Below are 21,237 nucleotides of genomic sequence, written 5' to 3'. Positions count from 1 at the left end.
GGTGAGCGCTGTGATCACAAAGGACACGGTGGGGAAGGGTCTGCACTGTGATCACAGAGGACACGGTGGGGGAGGGTCAGCGCTGCGATCGCAGTGGGGGAGGGTGAGGGCTGCGATCACAGTGGGGGAGGGTCAGGGCTGCGACCACAGTGGAGGGGGGTCAGGGCTGCGACCACAGTGGAGGAGGGTCAGGGCTGCGATCACAGTGGAGGAGGGTCAGGGCTGCGATCACAGTGGAGGAGGGTCAGGGCTGCGATCACAGTGGAGGAGGGTCAGGGCTGCGATCACAGTGGAGGAGGGTCAGGGCTGCGATCACAGTGGAGGAGGGTCAGGGCTGCGATCACAGTGGAGGAGGGTCAGGGCTGCGATCACAGTGGGGGAGGGTCAGGGCTGCGATCACAGTGGGGGAGGGTCAGGGCTGCGATCACAGTGGGGGAGGGTCAGGGCTGCGATCACAGTGGGGGAGGGTCAGGGCTGCGATCACAGTGGGGGAGGGTCAGGGCTGCGATCACAGTGGGGGAGGGTCAGGGCTGCGATCACAGTGGGGGAGGGTCAGGGCTGCGATCACAGTGGGGGAGGGTCAGGGCTGCGATCACAGTGGGGGAGGGTCAGGGCTGCGATCACAGTGGGGGAGGGTCAGGGCTGCGATCACAGTGGGGGAGGGTCAGGGCTGCGATCACAGTGGAGGAGGGTCAGGGCTGCGATCACAGTGGAGGAGGGTCAGGGCTGCGATCACAGTGGAGGAGGGTCTGGTGTCTGAGTTCATTCTCTGGTTCACCAGTTGTGAGTTCACCTTCCAGACTCACTCTGGTGGTAACAGGAGGTAGAGAGGCTGATTTGATCGGTGGAGATCTGCCACCTGAGAATGAGGATGACGTTTGGATCTCAGGAATCTCAGATTGGATTTAAGACAGCCGACGCCCTATTCAGTTGCTGGTGATTCCTTCTGGCTTGTCAGCTCTTGGTTTTCAGCTCTGTTCCAGTCATCTAAAGCTAAGTTTTTCTGCTAATGTTCACACTTGATTTTGTTGGTCTATTCAGTTTTTTGTGTGGTCTGCCAGCCCCGGCTGGGGGCTGTGCTGAATTTCCACTCTTAGTTATCTGTATTTGCCAATTTGCTTTTTGTCCCTTATTAGATTGGCCTCTTTTTGCTCTGTCTCAGAATATTTCAGAGTGCTGATATAGTGGGAGAAGTCTAGTGACTTCAGGGTTAATTTTGCCATCAGAAGTGTTGGACATTATTTTTGTAGGGTTTTTTGCAGATTGTAGACAGTGTCTTTCCTTTCCTGTCTAGTTAGTTTGGGCCCCATCGTTTGCTCAGCCTATTTTCCTGCCTGTGTTTGTGCCTTCATCTTGTTTCACCGTCAATACATGTGTGGGGGCTGTCTATTCCTTTGGGGTCTGCTCTGGGGCAGTTAGTTTTCCCCTTTTCGTGCTTTAGGCTTGTTTAGTCCTCCGGCCGTGACGAGGCGTCTAGGTTCATCGTAGACACGCTCCACGGCTACTGCTAGTTGTGTGGTAAGATCACGGATCTGCAATCTGCATAGTTACCAACCTCTCTGGTTTTCTGTGACTTAGGCTGGTTTCACATTCGCGTTAAAACAACGCTGCGCACTGCGTCGTTAAGCCCCGCCCCGATCCGGCTCCCTGCCCGCCCCATCCGGGATCACCGCCTACTTTCGCATTTGCACGCATGCGATCGGCGCACCCTATCTTTAGCATAGGGTGCGCAGATCATGCGCTGCCAGTGTGAAAGTAGCGTGCTGCGCACTTTTGACGTTGCGCCGTGCGTGCCGAAATGCAGCATGTTGCATTTCGGCGCGCACGGCGCAACGTCAAAAGTGCGCAGCACGCTACTTTCACACTGGCAGCGCATGATCTGCGCACCCTATGCTAAAGATAGGGTGCGCCGATCGCATGCGTGCAAATGCGAAAGTAGGCGGTGATCCCGGATGGGGCGGGCAGGGAGCCGGATCGGGGCGGGGCTTAACGACGCAGTGCGCAGCGTTGTTTTAACGCGAATGTGAAACCAGCCTTAGCTTGTTTTGCTTTTTTCTCCTCGGTGACCCATTCATAACAATCTGGGCTGTGATCACAGTGGGGGAGGGTCTGCGCTGTGATCACAGTGGGGGAGGGTCTGCACTGTGATCACAGGACAAAGCAGGGGAGGGTTAGGGCTGCGATCACAGTGGGGGAGGGTCTGTTCTGTGATCACAGGACAAGGCAGGGGAGGGTCAGGGCTGCGATCACAGTGGGGGAGGGTCAGGGCTGCGATCACAGTGGGGGAGGGTCAGGGCTGCGATCACAGTGGGGGAGGGTCAGCGCTGCGATCACAGTGGGGGAGGGTCAGCGCTGCGATCACAGTGGGGGAGGGTCAGCGCTGCGATCACAGTGGGGGAGGGTCAGCGCTGCGATCACAGTGGGGGAGGGTCAGCGCTGCGATCACAGTGGGGGAGGGTCAGCGCTGCGATCACAGTGGGGGAGGGTCAGCGCTGCGATCACAGTGGGGGAGGGTCAGCGCTGCGATCACAGTGGGGGAGGGTCAGCGCTGTGATCACAGTGGGGGAGGGTCAGCGCTGTGATGACAGAACACGGCAGGGGAGGATCAGTGCTGTGATCACAGAGGACATGGCGGGGAAGGGTCAGGGCTGTGATCACAGAGGGGGAGGGTCAGCGCTGTGATCACAGTGGGGGAGGGTCAGGGCTGTGATCACAAAGGCTTGGGGCCTCACCAACCTTCTCAGACACTAGTCGGGCACAGTCGATCAGCTCTCTCTTGGTGTAGCTGTCCGTCGGGCAGCACTGGAGGGCACCGGCTTTAGTGACCAGCTGAGAGCAGCCGTGCCCGAGCTCTTGTACCCGCTGCTTGATGTGGGATCCAATCTGAGGGCACATAAACATGATATGACAGATGAGCCGATGTGACGGACGCCAGCAGAGGCCTCTGGCCAGTCATGCCTCTCACCTCCTCATTCTCCGCAGTCACAGATGCTGGTTTGGCATCATGAGCAAGTTGTCCGTAGTCGCTGGTTAGCTGACTCGCCAGAGTGCCCAGCTCATCAGGATTGGTGGTGGATTTTGTGACCTGCAAAAATATTTTACAATGAACACAGTGCCCGTCTGGCATCAGACACTACTACCCACCATCTCCTGCACAGATACCGAGCCCAGTGCCCACCTGGTGTCAGACGCTACTACCCACCATCTCCTGCACAGATACCGAGCATGGTGCCCACCTGGTGTCAGACGCTACTACCCACCATCTCCAGCTCAGACACCGAGCACGGTGCTCGCCTGGAGTCAGACGCTACTACCCACCATCTCCTGCACAGATACCGAGCACGGTGCCCACCTGGTGTCAGACGCTACTACCCACCATCTCCAGCACAGACACCGAGCACGGTGCCCGCCTGGCGTCAGACGCTACTACCCACCATCTCCTGCACAGATACTGAGCACGGTGCCCGCCTGGCGTCAAACGCTACTACCCACCATCTCCTGCACAGATACCGAGCACGATGCCCGCCTGGCGTCAGACGCTACTACCCACCATCTCCTGCACAGATACCGAGCACGATGCCCGCCTGGCGTCAGACGCTACTACCCACCATCTCCTGCACAGATACCGAGCCCGGTGCCCCCTGGCGTCAGACGCTACTACCCACCATCTCCTGCACAGATACTGAGCACGGTGCCCGCCTGGTGTCAGACACTACTACCCACCATCTCCTGCACAGATACCGAGCCCGGTGCCCGCCTGGCGTCAGACGCTACTACCCACCATCTCCTGCACAGATACCGAGCCCGGTGCCCGCCTGGCGTCAAACGCTACTACCCACCATTTCCTGCACAAATACCGAGCAGGGTGCCCACCTGGTGTCAGACACTACTACCCACCATCCCCTCCACAGATACCGAACACGGTGCCCGCCTGGTGTCAGACACTACTACCCACCATCCCCTACACAGATACCGAGCACGGTGCCCGCCTGGTGTCAGACACTACTACCCACCATCTCCTGCACAAATACCGAGCACGGTGCCCACCTGGCGTCAGACGCTACTACCCACCATCTCCTCCACAGATACCGAGCACGGTGCCCGCCTGGTGTCAGACGCTACTACCCACCATCTCCTCCACAGATACCGAACACGGTGCCCACCTGGTGTCAGACGCCACTACCCACCATCCCCTCCACAGATACCAAGCACGGTGCCCACCTGGTGTCAGACACTACTACCCACCATCCCCTCCACAGATACCAAGCACGGTGCCCGCCTGGTGTCAGACGCTACTACCCACCATCTCCTCCACAGATACCGAGCACGGTGCCCGCCTGGTGTCAGACACTACTACCCACCATCTCCTGCACAAATACCGAGCACGGTGCCCACCTGGCGTCAGACGCTACTACCCACCATCTCCTCCACAGATACCGAGCACGGTGCCCGCCTGGTGTCAGACGCTACTACCCACCATCTCCTCCACAGATACCGAACACGGTGCCCACCTGGTGTCAGACGCCACTACCCACCATCCCCTCCACAGATACCAAGCACGGTGCCCGCCTGGTGTCAGACACTACTACCCACCATCCCCTCCACAGATACCAAGCACGGTGCCCGCCTGGCGTCAGACGCCACTACCCACCATTTCCTGCACTGTCACAGCGATGGCTTTTGCTGTCTTCACCATGGTCGTCTGATAATCCACAAATGATCCCTCTGGTTCTCCAATGTGTTGCTCATCCAGCTAGATTAAGAGATCAGTAATCAGCAGAGGTCAGTTGTCAGTACGGGTCAATCTTCATCACGGGTCCTTCAAACAGCAATGCTGGTGGTGTAAATGTCAGCACGGATCCATCAGCAATGCTAGAGGTGTATGTGAACATGAGTACCTTGTCTGCAATACTGGGGGCATGTGTCAGCCCTGGTCCCTCGTCAACAATGCTCATGGTGTATGTCAGTGATGCTAGAGGCGTATATCAGCGAGGGTCCCTCAATTATGCTGGAGGGGTATGTCAGCGAGGGTCCCTTGTCAGTGATGCTGGAAGCGTATGTCAGTGCAGTTCCCACACCAGCAATGCTGGCAGAATATATCAAAGTGGGTCCCTCGTCAGCAACGCTGGAGGCGTAGGTCAGCGAGGGCCCTCTTCAGCAATGCTGGAGGCGTAGGTCAGCGAGGGTCCCTCGTCAGCAATGCTGAAGGCGTAGGTCAGTGGTGGTCCCTCGTCAGCAATGCTGGAGGCGTAGGTCAGCGAGGGTCCCTCGTCAGCAATGCTGGAGGCGTAGGTCAGCGAGGGTCCCTCGTCAGCAATGCTGGAGGCGTAGGTCAGCGAGGGTCCCTCGTCAGCAATGCTGGAGGCGTAGGTCAGCGAGGGTCCCTCGTCAGCAATGCTAGAGGGATAGGCCAGCGAGGGTCCCTCGTCAGCAATGCTGGAGGCGTAGTCCAGCGAGGGTCCCTCGTCAGCAATGCTGGAGGCGTAGGTCAGTGGTGGTCCCTCGTCAGCAATGCTGGAGGCATAGGTCAGCGAGGGTCCCTCGTCAGCAATGCTGGAGGCATAGGTCAGCGAGGGTCCCTCGTCAGCAATGCTGGAGGCATAGGTCAGCGAGGGTCCCTCGTCAGCAATGCTGGAAGCGTAGGTCAGCGAGGGTCCCTCGTCAGCAATGCTGGAGGCGTAGGTCAGCGAGGGTCCCTCGTCAGCAATGCTGGAGGCGTAGTCCAGCGAGGGTCCCTCGTCAGCAATGCTGGAGGCGTAGGTCAGTGGTGGTCCCTCGTCAGCAATGCTGGAGGCATAGGTCAGCGAGGGTCCCTCGTCAGCAATGCTGGAGGCATAGGTCAGCGAGGGTCCCTCGTCAGCAATGCTGGAGGCATAGGTCAGCGAGGGTCCCTCGTCAGCAATGCTGGAGGCGTAGGTCAGCGAGGGTCCCTCGTCAGCAATGCTGGAAGCGTAGGTCAGCGAGGGTCCCTCGTCAGCAATGCTGGAGGCGTAGGTCAGCGAGGGTCTCTCGTCAGCAATGCTGGAGGCATAGGTCAGCGAGGGTCCCTCGTCAGCAATGCTGGAGGCGTAGGTCAGCGAGGGTCCCTCGTCAGCAATGCTGGAGGCGTAGGTCAGCGAGGGTCCCTCGTCAGCAATGCTGGAGGCGTAGGTCAGCGAGGGTCCCTCGTCAGCAATGCTGGAGGCGTAGGTCAGCGAGGGTCCCTCGTCAGCAATGCTGAAGGCGTAGGTCAGTGGTGGTCCCTCGTCAGCAATGCTGGAGGCGTAGGTCAGCGAGGGTCCCTCGTCAGCAATGCTGGAGGCGTAGGTCAGCGAGGGTCCCTCGTCAGCAATGCTGGAGGCGTAGGTCAGCGAGGGTCCCTCGTCAGCAATGCTGGAGGCGTAGGTCAGCGAGGGTCCCTCGTCAGCAATGCTGGAGGCGTAGGTCAGTGGTGGTCCCTCGTCAGCAATGCTGGAGGCATAGGTCAGCGAGGGTCCCTTGTCAGCAATGCTGGAGGCATAGGTCAGCGAGGGTCCCTCGTCAGCAATGCTGGAGGCATAGGTCAGCGAGGGTCCCTCGTCAGCAATGCTGGAGGCATAGGTCAGCGAGGGTCCCTCGTCAGCAATGCTGGAGGCATAGGTCAGCGAGGGTCCCTCGTCAGCAATGCTGGAAGCGTAGGTCAGCGAGGGTCCCTCGTCAGCAATGCTGGAGGCGTAGGTCAGCGAGGGTCTCTCGTCAGCAATGCTGGAGGCATAGGTCAGCGAGGGTCCCTCGTCAGCAATGCTGGAGGCGTAGGTCAGCGAGGGTCCCTCGTCAGCAATGCTGGAGGCGTAGGTCAGCGAGGGTCCCTCGTCAGCAATGCTGGAGGCGTAGGTCAGTGGTGGTCCCTCGTCAGCAATGCTGGAGGCGTAGGTCAGCGAGGGTCCCTCGTCAGCAATGCTGAAGGCGTAGGTCAGTGGTGGTCCCTCGTCAGCAATGCTGGAGGCGTAGGTCAGCGAGGGTCCCTCGTCAGCAATGCTGGAGGCGTAGGTCAGCGAGGGTCCCTCGTCAGCAATGCTGGAGGCGTAGGTCAGCGAGGGTCCCTCGTCAGCAATGCTGGAGGCGTAGGTCAGCGAGGGTCCCTCGTCAGCAATGCTGGAGGCGTAGGTCAGTGGTGGTCCCTCGTCAGCAATGCTGGAGGCATAGGTCAGCGAGGGTCCCTTGTCAGCAATGCTGGAGGCATAGGTCAGCGAGGGTCCCTCGTCAGCAATGCTGGAGGCATAGGTCAGCGAGGGTCCCTCGTCAGCAATGCTGGAGGCATAGGTCAGCGAGGGTCCCTCGTCAGCAATGCTGGAGGCATAGGTCAGCGAGGGTCCCTCGTCAGCAATGCTGGAGGCATAGGTCAGCGAGGGTCCCTCGTCAGCAATACTGGAGGCATAGGTCAGCGAAGGTCCCTCGTCAGCAATGCTGGAAGCGTAGGTCAGCGAGGGTCCCTCGTCAGCAATGCTGGAGGCGTAGGTCAGTGGTGGTCCCTCGTCAGCAATGCTGGAGGCGTAGGTCAGCGAGGGTCCCTTGTCAGCAATGCTGGAAGCGTAGGTCAGCGAGGGTCCCTCGTCAGCAATGCTGGCAGAATATGTCAGAACGGAGTCAGCGAAGCTGGAGGAGTAGGTCGGTGACACTCACCTTATTGATGGCCTGAGTGATAGAGTCCACCATGCCCCCTACGGCCCCGGCAGCACTTGCGGCTTCATTCAGGGTCCCAGTCAGGTCGTCCACGGCTTCATGCATCATCTGAGCAGCTTCATCCAGAGCCTCCTGCGTGTGCGCTGCCACCTGCAAGGAAACACAGGGTGGGACGCGATCCCGGAGCTGCTGTGAGGACACCGCAGAAGGCAGGCGCTGCTCTGACCTTGGGATTGCCGCCGGCCTCCTTGGCGGTGTATAGCATCTGCAGGGCGGACTCGGCCAGTGTCTTCGTCTGGTCCAGGAGGTTCATCTGCTGCTGGTGGTTGATTGTCTTCGATGCGGCTCCAATAGCTGCGAGGGTGAGCGGCTCAAAGTACTGCGCCATCTGAGACACCTGAGGGCGAGGGAAGCAGACGGGTGGTCAGTGACAGGGACTCGTCACACTCACTGCATACATGGCACATGCTTACCTTGTGCCCGAGCTGGGAGGAGTCCGCTCTTGCTGCCGCAGCAAGAGGTTCTATCAGGTTACTGATCTCCTGCACTGACGTCTGCATCTGAGTGTGCAGAGCCTAGAAGGAAGGAAGAAGTGAGAGCAGCAGCAGTATAAAGCATCCTCACAGTCTGGAGACAGAGGCCACACTCACCTCCTGGGATATGCCCTCCCGTGGGGCCAGCTGCTGACTGATGGCTTCTAGGGACGCCTGATCCAGATCTCGCACCGTTTGGTTCAGGAGCTCGATGGCCTGATCGCATTCCCTCTGACCTGGGGCCTTGTCCCTGTAGAAGGACAGACATGCGCATGAGCCCAGAGCCACCACATACGATCTGAGCATGCTGTGCCTCCCGCCACTCTGCCCCCCCTGCTGCTGCTCCAACCGCCGCTCAGCCTCCTTCTGCTGCTCTGCATCATGCTGCTCCTCCCTTACCTATCCTCCCCCCTGCTGATCCTCCTTCCGCTCTACATCATTCTGCTCCTCCCCCACCTATCCTCCCCTTGCTGCTCCTACCACCACTCTGCCCCCTACTGCTCCTCCCAACCTGTTCTTCCCCTTGCTGACCCTCCCACAGCTTTTTAGCCTGCCGCACTGCTTCACGCTGCTCCTCTCAGATCTATCCTTCCCCCTGCTGTTCCTCCTGCAGATCCTCCCACAGGTCTGCCCCCAGTCACTCCTCTCCCTGCAGATCCTCCCTCACCTATCCTCCCCCTGCTGCTCCTTCTCCTGCGGATCCTCCCACAGCTCTGCCCCCTGCCCCCTCTGCAAATCCTCCTGCCACTCTGCCCCTGCTGCTCCATCACCCTGCTGCTGGCTCCATCACCCTGCTGCGCCTACCACCACTCAGCCCCCTACTGCTCCCACCCCTGCAGATCCTCCCACAGCTGTCTTATGCAGCTCATCCCCCTTGCAGATCTTCACGTCTTTCCCCCCTGCTGCTCCTCTTCCCGCAGATCCTCCCACTACAGACCACTCTGCCCCTACAGATCCTCCCCGCCTATCCTTCTCTCCCTGCTGCTCCTCCCCAGCCTCTCCTCCAGCTACTTCTCTCCCTGCTGCTTCTCCTGCTTCTTTCTCCCACCACTCCACCCCATTGCTCTTCTCCCTACTCCTCCACACTCTGCATATCCTTACCCTGCCTATCCTACCGCTGTTCCTTCTCACCCTGCAGATACTCCTGCCGCTCCGCCACCTTGCCGTTTCTACTCCTGCAGATCCTCCAGCCACTCCGCCCCCCTCCTACCGATCCTCCCCCTGCCAGTCACCTCACCACCCCCAGAAGCTACTTCCCCTCCTACGGATCCTATCGCTCCTCCGCTTTTTGCTTCTCCCGTAGCTCCACCCCTTCCTGCCAATCATACCCTTGCCTATCACCACCCCACCCCACAGCAGCTGCTTCTCCTCCTGCGGATCCTCCTACTGCTCCTCAGCTTTCTGCTTCTCCCGCAGCTTCAATCCCTCCAGCCAATCCTCCCCCTCAATATCACCTCATCACCCCACAGCAGCTGCTTCTCCTCCTCGGGATGCTCTGCTTTCTGCTTCTCCCGCAGTTCCATGCCCTCCTGCCAATCCTCCCTCTGCCTATCCCTTCACTGCAACACAGCATCTGCTTCTCCTCCTGCGGATCCTCCCATGGCTTTGTCACCTCCTGCTCCTCCTTCCCCTGCATATCTCCCCACTGCTCCACCATCTGCCTATCCTCTCATCACTCCTCCCCTCTACTGCTCCACACCCCACCCGCTCCGTTCCCTGCAGACCCTCCTGCCACGCCAGTCCCAACCCCTCACCTCATGTTAGTAATCAGCTTCTTGATGGAGTCGGACACGGTGCGGGAGTGTCCGGCCAACACCGACCACTGCGGCGGGTCCTTAGGGTTGGCCGCCAGCGAGCGTGCTGTCTGGATGAGGCCGGAGGAGCTTTCCAGCATGGTCTTTGCTGAGCTGATAATCGGCTCCATGGCGTGGAGACCCTGAAAGAGAACAAAAGCGAGATGAAGAGAATGGGGAGAGCGGAAAACGCTGTTGTCCATGGCTCCATGTGCTCACCTCTGGGGAGATCTGAGCTGGCACACTGGCAAACTCTGGATTAGAGGCGAAGGCAGTTAGGTTCTCCACGGCCTGGATTAAGGGCACAGTGGCATCACGACATTTCACCCGATTCTCGTTATTAAACGCTCCATCCAAGGCCTGAAACAAAAGAGGTGATACTGATCTGCTTTGCGCCATCCAGGCTCTGCCCAAACAGGGTTAATATCCACTGTGATCCCACCTTGATGGTCTTCACTAGGTTGGCCGTGCTATTCGCAACCTCCTTGGCTGACTGCACAAATTGCCTCTTGGCCACAGGATTGGAGGTGTGCGTGGATGCCAGGCGGCAGGCATTGCACAGGGCAGATGTGTGTTTGGCCACGATGGTGGCAGCTGACAGCACCTATGGAAGGAGAACATAACATATGAGGGCACCATGAGGACATCAGGCACGCTCCTCACCACCCCAGCTACCCACCTGTGACTGCGTGCACGCCGGGTCTCCCAGGTTTTGACATGCCATCTGGATAGCCTGATTGGCCCGAGCAAACTGAGTGGGATCCACCAGACCCTGCTGACCGGCACGGCTACTTGGGTCCGACACACCAACCAGGTAGGCAGCCTGAGTGGGAGAACAGGCATGGACTAGTAATGTCCCCACCACATACCTGAGCGGCGGCCTCAGATTCACCACACTTCCAGACTACGGCTCAGACACACCACACATTCAAACTACGTACCTGAGTGGCAATATCAAACACACAACACATCCCGACCAAATATCTGACCATGGCGTCAGTCATGTCACACATTCTGACAACATAATTGAGCGGCGACTTCACAATCACCACAGATTCCAACCACATATCTCACCACAGCCTCAGTCACACGACACATCCCCTCCATGTACCTAAGCAGTTGCCTTGCTCAGACCACATATCCTTACGACATATATGACCACAACCTCAGACACACCACAAATCCAGAGCACGATTCAGACCGAACACACATCCCAACCACACACCTGAGTGGAGACTTCAGACACACCACACATCCTGACCATGGCTCAGACACAACACACATCGTGACCACATACCTGATCATGCCATCAGTCATACCACATCCTTGAAGAGGTCCTCAGACACACCACACATCATGACTACATACCTGACCATGTCCTCAGTCATACCACATCCTTGAAGAGGTCCTCAGACACACCACACATCATGACTACATACCTGACCATGTCTTCAGTCATACCACATCCTTGAAGAGGTCCTCAGACACACCACACATCATGACTACATACCTGACCATGTCCTCAGTCATACCACATCCTTGAAGAGGTCCTCAGACACACCACACATCATGACTACATACCTGACCATGTCCTCAGTCATACCACATCCTTGAAGAGGTCCTCAGACACACCACACATCATGACTACATACCTGACCATGTCTTCAGTCATACCACATCCTTGAAGAGGTCCTCAGACACACCACACATCATGACTACATAACTGACCATGTCCTCAGTCATACCACATCCTTGAAGAGGTCCTCAGACACACCACACATCATGACTACATACCTGACCATGTCTTCAGTCATACCACATCCTTGAAGAGGTCCTCAGACACACCACACATCATGACTACATACCTGACCATGTCTTCAGTCATACCACATCCTTGAAGAGGTCCTCAGACACACCACACATCATGACTACATACCTGACCATGTCTTCAGTCATACCACATCCTTGAAGAGGTCCTCAGACACACCACACATCATGACTACATACCTGACCATGTCTTCAGTCATACCACATCCTTGAAGAGGTCCTCAGACACACCACACATCATGACTACATACCTGACCATGTCTTCAGTCATACCACATCCTTGAAGAGGTCCTCAGACACACCACACATCATGACTACATACCTGACCATGTCTTCAGTCATACCACATCCTTGAAGAGGTCCTCAGACACACCACACATCATGACTACATACCTGACCATGTCTTCAGTCATACCACATCCTTGAAGAGGTCCTCAGACACACCACACATCATGACTACATACCTGACCATGTCTTCAGTCATACCACATCCTTGAAGAGGTCCTCAGACACACCACACATCATGACTACATACCTGACCATGTCTTCAGTCATACCACATCCTTGAAGAGGTCCTCAGACACACCACACATCATGACTACATACCTGACCATGTCTTCAGTCATACCACATCCTTGAAGAGGTCCTCAGACACACCACACATCATGACTACATACCTGACCATGTCTTCAGTCATACCACATCCTTGAAGAGGTCCTCAGACACACCACACATCATGACTACATAACTGACCATGTCCTCAGTCATACCACATCCTCACCATGGCTCAGACACACCACACACTGTGACCACATACCTGACCATGTCATCAGTCATCACACATCCCGTCTTCGTACCTTAGCGGCAGCCTCAGTCAGGCTGCACATCCCAATCACTTAACTGACCACAGCCTAAAACACAATGTACATTCCCACCACACACCTAACCAAGGCCTGTGTCACACCACTCAATTTAATCAAATACCTGTGCCTCGACCTCTCACGCCACATATTCCGACCATGTGTCTGAGCATCAGTCACACCACATCCTGACCATGTACCTGAGCCGCGGCTTCAGTGAGACCACATAGAGCTTTTGAGGCGATGCCAACAGATTCCCCAAACTCAGGTAGGTTACTGGTTTTGGCATGCTGAGAGATTCCGGCCATCGATTCACCCAGAACCTGAGGAAGGAAACAGAAGTGTCACAGACACAAATGTACACATAGTGACAATGCTGTTATACAGTTGTGGCCAAAAGTATTGACACCCCTGCAATTCTGTCAGATAATACTCAGTTTCTTCCTGAAAATGATTGCAATCACAAATTCTTTGTTATTATTATCTTCATTTAATTTGTCTTAAATGAAAAAACACAAAAAGAATTGTCCTAAAGCCAAATTGGATATAATTCCACACCAGACATAAAAAAGAGGGTGGACAAAAGTATTGGCACTGTTCGAAAAATCCTGTGATGCTTCTCTAATTTGTGTAATTAACAGCACCTGTAACTTACCTGTGGCACCTAACAGGTGTTGGCAATAACTAAATCACACTTGCAGCCAGGTGACATGGATTAAAGTTGACTCAACCTCTGTCCTGTGTCCTTGTGTGCACCACATTGAGCATGGAGAAAAGAAAGAAGACCAAAGAACTGTCTGAGGACTTGAGAAACCAAATTGTGAGGAAGCATGAGCAATCTCAAGGCTACAAGTCCATCTCCAAAGACCTGAATGTTCCTGTGTCTACCGTGCGCAGTGTCATCAACAAGTGTAAAGCCCATGGCACTGTGGCTAACCTCCCTAGATGTGGACGGAAAAGAAAAATTGTAAAGAGATTTCAACGCAAGATTGTGCGGATGTTGGATAAAGAACCTCGACTAACATCCAAACACGTTCAAGCTGCCCTGCAGTCCGAGGGTACAACAGTGTCAACCCGTACTATCCGTCAGCGTCTGAATGAAAAGGGACTGTATGGTAGGAGACCCAGGAAGACCCCACTTCTTACCCCGAGACATAAAGCCAGGCTGGAGTTTGCCAAAACTTACCTGAAAAAGCCTAAAACGTTTTGGAAGAATGTTCTCTGGTCAGATGAGACAAAAGTAGAGCTTTTTGGGCAAAGGCAACAACATAGAGTTTACAGGAGAAATAGAGGCATTCAAAGAAAAGAACATGGTCCCTACAGTCAAACATGGCGGAGGTTCCCTGATGTTTTGGGGTTGCTTTGCTGCCTCTGGCACTGGACTGCTTGACCGTGTGCATGGCATTATGAAGTCTGAAGACTACCAACAAATTTTGCAGCATAATGTAGGGCCCAGTGTGAGAAAGCTGGGTCTCCCTCAGAGGTCATGGGTCTTCCAGCAGGACAATGACCCAAAACACACTTCAAAAAGCACTAGAAAATGGTTTGAGAGAAAGCACTGGAGACTTCTAAGGTGGCCAGCAATGAGTCCAGACCTGAATCCCATAGAACACCTGTGGAGAGATCTAAAAATGGCAGTTTGGAGAAGGCACCCTTCAAATATCAGGGACCTGGAGCAGTTTGCCAAAGAAGAATGGTCTAAAATTCCAGCAGAGCATTGTAAGAAACTCATTGATGGTTACCGGAAGCGGTTGGTCGCAGTTATTTTGGCTAAAGGTTGTGCAACCAAGTTTGCTGAGGGTGCCAATACTTTTGTCTGGCCCATTTTTGGAGTTTTGTGTGAAATGATCAATGTTTTGCTTCATTCTCTTTTGTGTTTTTTCATTTAAGACAAATTAAATGAAGATAATACCAAAGAATTTGTGTTTGCAATCATTTTCAGGAAGAAACTGAGTATTATCTGACAGAATTGCAGGGGTGTCAATACTTTTGGCCACAACTGTACGTCAACCCCTGGGGGGCTATGGCTGTGATACGTGAGCTCCCGCCGTTGCTACGGCTGTGTGATACGCTAATTCGCGCAGGTGGTACAGTTGTGTGATACGGGAACTCCAGGGGGTGCTACGGCTATTTGATACGGAAACTCCCGCGGGTGCTAAGGCTGTGTGATACGCTAATTCGCGCAGGTGGTACGGTTGTGTGATACGGGAACTCCTGCGGGTGATACGGCTATGTGATACGGGACCTCCCGCGGGTGCTACGGCTATGTGATACGGGAACTCCCGCAGGTGCTACAGCTGTGTGATACGCTAATTCGCGCAATTGATACGGTTGTGTGATACGGGAACTCCAGGGGGAGCTATGGCTGTGTGATACGGGAACTCCAGGGGGAGCTATGGCTGTGTGATACGGGAACTCCAGGGGGAGCTATGGCTGTGTGATACGGGAACTCCCGCAGGTGCTACAGCTGTGTGATACGCTAATTCGCGCAATTGATACGGTTGTGTGATACGGGAACTCCAGGGGGAGCTATGGCTGTGTGATACGGGAACTCCCGCAGGTGCTACAGCTGTGTGATATGGGAACTCCAAGGGGTGCTACGGCTGTGATACGTGAGCCTCCGGGGAGCGATAGTTGTGTACGTGAACCTCCGTTTAAAGATGACTGTGTACGTGGACCCCCGAGGAGCGACGGTTGTGGTGCATGAACTCCCAGTGGGATATGGCTGTGTACATTCCTGAGGAGCGATGGCTGTGTAAGTGGACCCCCTGGGAGCAATGGCTGTGGAGCGTGGACCTCCAGGGAGAGATGGCTGTGTATGTGGACCTCTGGTGATCGATGCCTGTGTACGTGGACCTTCATTATAAATTACCTTGGAGTTCTCCATGACGCTGTCCAGGCAGTGAAAGTAGGACTGGTCGTTCACAGGCTCGGTAGGGTTCTGCAGCAGCTCTCGTACCGTCTGTAATAGAAAATGACATCAGTTTTTGGGGTTCTCCCTGAAAATAATAACATGTTGAAGGTTTTCATGTGCCTGGGTTCAAACCCCTTAGCCTGTGCTTTGTGGTCGGCTTCCCTGTCCGCCAAGCACAGCAGATTCACCTTTTCTCCGGGTGCTTAGTTTCTGTTATCCCTGTACCATTTTTTTCAGGGCACCAGGTGTTTTCCTTTACTTATTTCTGTGCCCTATCACCTTTCGGGTGCGCCTTTATTTACTTTCCCTTTGCTGGTATTTCCTGCTGGTGATAGTCTCTTTTTGATTTCCAGAAATACTGCTGTACCTTAAATCTGTCAGTGAAAGTTCAGCTAGGGTTTATCTCTTTGCTGTTTATTTTACACCCACCTTGTTTTTTTTGTTTTTGTTTTTTTTTTTAGAAAGTAGGTGGTTTATTTTATAACAGTACAGACTAAATCCTTTATTTTGTATTCGGTGGTTTGTTTTATGCACTCTGAAATCTTTTCTATTTCAGCACATTTTCAACATAGCGAAGTTATAATTAACCTTTAGCACTAGGCACTTTATGCTGTTTTAAAACTCGTTCCTTTTGCTACTAAAGTCATTTAGGGCCCTGATGGTATATACAGCTAAGCGAGATTATGTGTGAGGAGCTTATTTTTGTTATAAGTTTTGGAAGCGCTGATTTTTTGATCATGGTACACAGGTATAGGTATGGTTGATATTTGATATAACTCATGATCATATGACATTATATTTATTTCTGTGTGCACCTTAACTATGTTCACACCTGGTGGTTTTTGAGAAATGTCCTTGTTACTATTTTATGAAATTATATAAATAATTGATTTTATTGATTCATCTATTTGCCTATTGCCTTTTTGTCTGCACAGATTGGTGGCAGAAGTTGTAATATATGTATTGAAGTAAGGTGGCTAATATTTTTGGACTTAATTGCTACGTATAAACTTGTTTGAGGGCGCCATGTTACACTGACAGAGCCCCCGAGGTGCCAGAACAGCAGACTCCCCATAAGTGACCCCCCATTTTACCAATTAAACCTCTCAATGAATTCATCTCGGGGTGCAGTGATTATATTCACACCACAGGTGGGGCACAGACTGTTATACCATTGGGCAATGAAGATAAAATCATTTACATTCTTACCACCAAGATTGTGTGTTAGCCCCAGATTTTACATTTTCACACTGGGAAATGGGTAAAAATGGCCCCAGAATTAGTCCCACAATTTCTGCTGAATGTAGAAATACCCCATATGAGGCTGTACAGTACTGCTTAGCCATACGGGGAGACTCGGGAGGGATGGAGCGCTATTTGCCTCCTGGAGCGCAGGTTTTCCTAGAAGAGTTTGCGGACTATACAGAGCCTCTAAGTGCTAGAAAACCAGAATCCCCCTCAAGTGGCCCCATTTTGGAAATTATACCCCCTTGGGAATTTATATACAGATGTAGTCACGATTTTGACTCCGTAAGTGATTTCCAGAAACAAGCAGCAGTGGATGTTGCTGAGTGAAAATTGCAAACTGCCGCTGCTGTCGCCAGGACGCTGCTGTCGCCAGGACGCTGCTGTCACCAGGACGCTGCAGTCGCCAGGACGCTGCAGTCGCCAGGACGCTGCAGTCGCCAGGACGCTGCAGTCGCCAGGACGCTGCAGTCGCCAGGACGCTGCAGTCGCCAGGACGCTGTACTGACCAGTACATTATGCCCAGCCCGTGCTTCTGGAGACACGCACCTGTAAATTAGGAGGGCTCTCATCACTACAGAAATCCCAAACATGTGGGTGCTGCATGTGGTTTATGCACTGTGGGGCTCAGAAGAGAGGGGGGCATTTGGATTTGGGAGGGGAGAATTTGCTGAATTTATTTGGGGGGGGGGGTGAGGATCCATTCCTCTTTTTCAGAGCCTTTGTGCTACAAGTATTGTGGAAGCCCCCTATATTTCTGTTAACAGATGACAGATCAGAGAGGGGACTTGCTTTTTTGTGGATTGAGTTGTGGATTGAGTTGAAGCTTTTATTGGGAATATTGTACATAACGTTTGTCATCACATTTATCCGGCACTCTACGCTGAGCACTTACTTTGGGGTTTCCATGTAAATCTCAGAGTAAGGTGATAGATGAAAACTCAGAGGGATCCATTCACTATAATGAGGCAGCAGAGTTACTCTGGACTCCATCTGGTCTCTGTACAGAGGTGCCCTTTTTCAGAAGTGCACAAAACTGTTGTCAATGGCACTTTTATGCAATGACATAAAGACGGACAGTGCCAGATCACAGGTTAGACGGTGTCCACAATGCCCAATCTGCCTCATTATAGGGAATCTTCCACCAGAGGTTCCTTCTGAATCACGTATTTCAGAGATGTACACGGAAACCCCGATGTAAGTGCTCAGCGCAGAGCGCAGGATAAATGCGCGCCAAGCCTTACTGCGACCTTTGGGAGGCAGAATGAAAAAAATCAACAGCATGGGTAGAATTAGTTTTATTTATTTTTTATACCGTTCCTCATGCGGTATAAGCGATTAGGTGACGTTATTCTTCGGGTCGATGCGATTACAGCGATACCAGATTTATATCGGGTTTTTATGTTTGGCAGCTGTCACACACTAAAAGACACTTTTTATTGTGAAGACTAGTTTTTGCATCACCACATTTTGAGAGCTATAATTTTTCCGTATTTTGACCCACCAAGTCATGTGATGGCTTGTTTTTTGTGGGAAGAGTTGACGTTTTTATTGGTACCATTTTCGGGCACATGACTTTTTTTGATCGCTTTCTATTCTGATTTTTGGGAAACAGTAGGAACAAAAACCAGCAATTCAGGAATTGCTTTTTGTTTTTTTAATACCGATCCGGATGTGGTACAATTGATAAGACCACTTTATTCTTCGGGTCAGTATGATTACAGCGATACCTCATTTATATCTTTTTTTATGTTTTGGCGCTTTTACAAAAAAATCTATTTTAAAAGAATAATTATTTTTGGATCGCTTTATTCTGCGAGCTATAACTTATATTTCCGGTGATGATGCTGTGTGGCAGCTCGTTTTTTGCAGGACAAGATGACGTTTTCAGCGGTACCATGGTTATTTATTTCTGTCTTTTTGATCGTGTGTTATTCCAATTTTTGTTCGGCGGTATGATGATAAAGCATTGTTTTTTGCCTCTTATTTATTTTTTTACGGTGTGCACTGAAGGGGTTAAATAGTGGGACAATTTTATAGAGCGGGTCGTTACGGATGCGGCAATACCAAACGTGTGTACTTTATTTGTTTATTTTTTTATTTACATAAATAAATGAGTTTATTGGAAAAATATTTGTTTGGTTATTTTTCTTTATCTGGGGAATTTTATAAAGTTACTTTTACCCGATCGGTGCGCTGTACTAGTACTGCTATTCGCAGGAACACAGCTGATGCAGAGCAGCACTATTACGGTGCATGTTGGAAAGGGGTTAAAGAGAAATAGAATTCTAGTGATCAAATAATAATTTCATGCAATAGACTGTAAATTAATTATGTAGCAATCCTACAATGGGATTCTCTGTCTTTAAGATTCTGTCTCACAGGTGAAGTCACCTACGATAAGAAGCACACCCCTCTCCATTCTTTGTCGGGGGAAAACTACAAAATCAGCCGCAAATCATTATTGTCCCCAGTTTACGGTGGGGGGGTTCTAGATGGCTCTCCTCAAAACATCTCTGTCTTAAAGGTCTGTCAAGGAAATTTACTCCTAAATTTCTTGGTCAGTTTAAAGTAATGAAGGTCATTAATCCTGTGACACTGAAGCTCCAACTCCCGGTTGCGGGGAGGATTAATACTTCCTTCCATTCCTCTGCTATTAAAAAAGTTTGAGGGGATGCCTGGTCCTCAGGACATAACATATTAAGGCCGAAAAAAGCCATGTGTCCATCCAATTCAGCCTACATTCTGTCAGAATAAATCCCCAGATCTACGTCCTTCTAAAGAACCTAATCACTGTAAGATACAATATTGTTACGCTCCAGGAAGACATCAGGCCTCTCCTGAACCCCTCGACTGAGTTCACCATCACCCCCTCCTCAGGCAGGAATTCCAGATTCTCGCTGCCTTAACAGTAAAGAATCCTCTTCTATGTTGGTGGAAAAACCTTCTCCCCTCCAGACGCAGAGAATGCCCCCTTGTGACCGTCACCTTCCTTGGTATAAACAGATCCTCGGAGAGATATTTGTATTGTCCCCTTATACATGGTTATTAGATCACCCCTCAGTCGTCTTTTCTCTAGACTAAATCGTCCTAATTTTGCTAATCTCTCTGGGTATTGTAGTTCCCCCATCCCCTTTATTAATTTTGTTGCCCTCCTTTGTACCCGCTCTAGTTCCATTATATCCTTCCTGAACACCGGTGCCCAAAACTGTACCCAGTACTCCATGTGCGGTCTAACCAGAGATTTGTACAGAGGCAGTATAATGCTCTCATCATGTGTATCCAGACCTCTTTTAATGCCCCCCATGATCCTGTTTACCTTGGCAGCCGCTGCCTGGCACTGGCTGCTCCAGGTAAGTTTATCATTAACTAGGATCCCCAAGTCCTTCTCCAGGTCAGATTTACCCAGTGGTTTCCCGTTCAGTGTGTAATAGTAACATAGTAATTAAGGTTGAAGGGAGACTTTAAGTCCATCTAGTTCAACCCATATCCTATCCTAACTTGCCCTAACATGTTGATCCAGAGGAAGGCAAAAAAAACCCCATGTGGCAAACAGTAAGCTTCACATTGGGAAAAAAATTCCTTCCCGACTCCACATACGGCAATCAGACTAGCTCCCTGGATCAACGCAATATTAAGGAGACTAGTGTATATACCCTGTAATATTATACTTTTCAAGAAAGGCTTCCAGTCCCCTCTTATATTTTAGTAGGGAATCACTCATTACAACATCATATGGCAGAGAGTTCCATAGTCTCACTGCTCTTACAGTAAAGAATCCGCGTCTGTTAGTATGCTTAAACCTTCTTTCCTCCAGACGTAGAGGATGCCCCCTTGCCCCCGTCACAGGTCTAAGAGTGAAAAGATCATTAGAAAGGTCTTTGTACTGTCCCCGCATATATTTATACATTGTAATAAGATCACCCCTAAGCCTTCGATTCTCAAAACTAAATAACCCCAAGTGTAATAACCTGTCTTGGTATTGCAGACCCCCCAGTTCACTAATAACCTTGGTCGCTCTTCTCTGCACCCGCTCCAGTTCAGCTATGTCTTTCTTATACACCGGAGACCAGAACTGTACACAGTATTCTAAGTGTGGTCGCACTAGAGACTTATATAGAGGTAAAATTATGTTCTCCTTCTGAGCATCTATGCCTCTTTTAATGCATCCCATTATTTTATTTGCCTTTGCAGCAGCTGCCTGACACTGGCCACTAAATGTGAGTTTGTCATCCACCCATACACCCAGGTCTTTTTCAGTGACAGTTTTGCCCAGTGTTTTACAATTAAGCACATAATTATACATCTTGTTCGTTCTACCCAAGTGCATGACCTTACATTTATCCCCATTAAAGCTCATTTGCCATTTATCAGCCCAAGCTTCTAGTTTACATAAATCCTCCTGTAATATAAAATTCTATGCC

The 21,237-nt window shown here is 52.0% G+C and overlaps 1 protein-coding gene across 3 annotated transcripts in view; it reads right to left on the bottom strand.

The window, feature by feature from the left end:
• The window catches only part of TLN1 (talin 1), a 133,091-nt gene that overhangs the window by 7,253 nt on the left and 104,601 nt on the right, over positions 1-21,237 (bottom strand). For all 3 annotated transcript variants that reach the window (XM_073562485.1, XM_073562488.1, XM_073562487.1), the window contains 13 exons: positions 15,527-15,616; positions 12,855-12,977; positions 10,647-10,790; positions 10,410-10,571; positions 10,187-10,327; positions 9,929-10,110; positions 8,292-8,424; positions 8,115-8,216; positions 7,868-8,038; positions 7,642-7,791; positions 4,652-4,753; positions 2,966-3,085; positions 2,737-2,883 (listed from right to left, as the gene is read on the bottom strand). In XM_073562485.1, coding sequence (XP_073418586.1) covers positions 2,737-2,883; positions 2,966-3,085; positions 4,652-4,753; positions 7,642-7,791; positions 7,868-8,038; positions 8,115-8,216; positions 8,292-8,424; positions 9,929-10,110; positions 10,187-10,327; positions 10,410-10,571; positions 10,647-10,790; positions 12,855-12,977; positions 15,527-15,616 — 1,767 coding nt within the window. The remainder of the gene's footprint in view (positions 1-2,736; positions 2,884-2,965; positions 3,086-4,651; positions 4,754-7,641; positions 7,792-7,867; positions 8,039-8,114; positions 8,217-8,291; positions 8,425-9,928; positions 10,111-10,186; positions 10,328-10,409; positions 10,572-10,646; positions 10,791-12,854; positions 12,978-15,526; positions 15,617-21,237) is intronic.

Source organism: Dendrobates tinctorius, unplaced genomic scaffold (genome assembly GCF_039654945.1).
Source record: "Dendrobates tinctorius isolate UK_male_01 unplaced genomic scaffold, ASM3965494v1 ptg000353l, whole genome shotgun sequence".
NCBI classification, from domain to species: Eukaryota; Metazoa; Chordata; class Amphibia; order Anura; family Dendrobatidae; genus Dendrobates; species Dendrobates tinctorius.
This window is presented reverse-complemented; position numbering and strand designations above follow the sequence as displayed.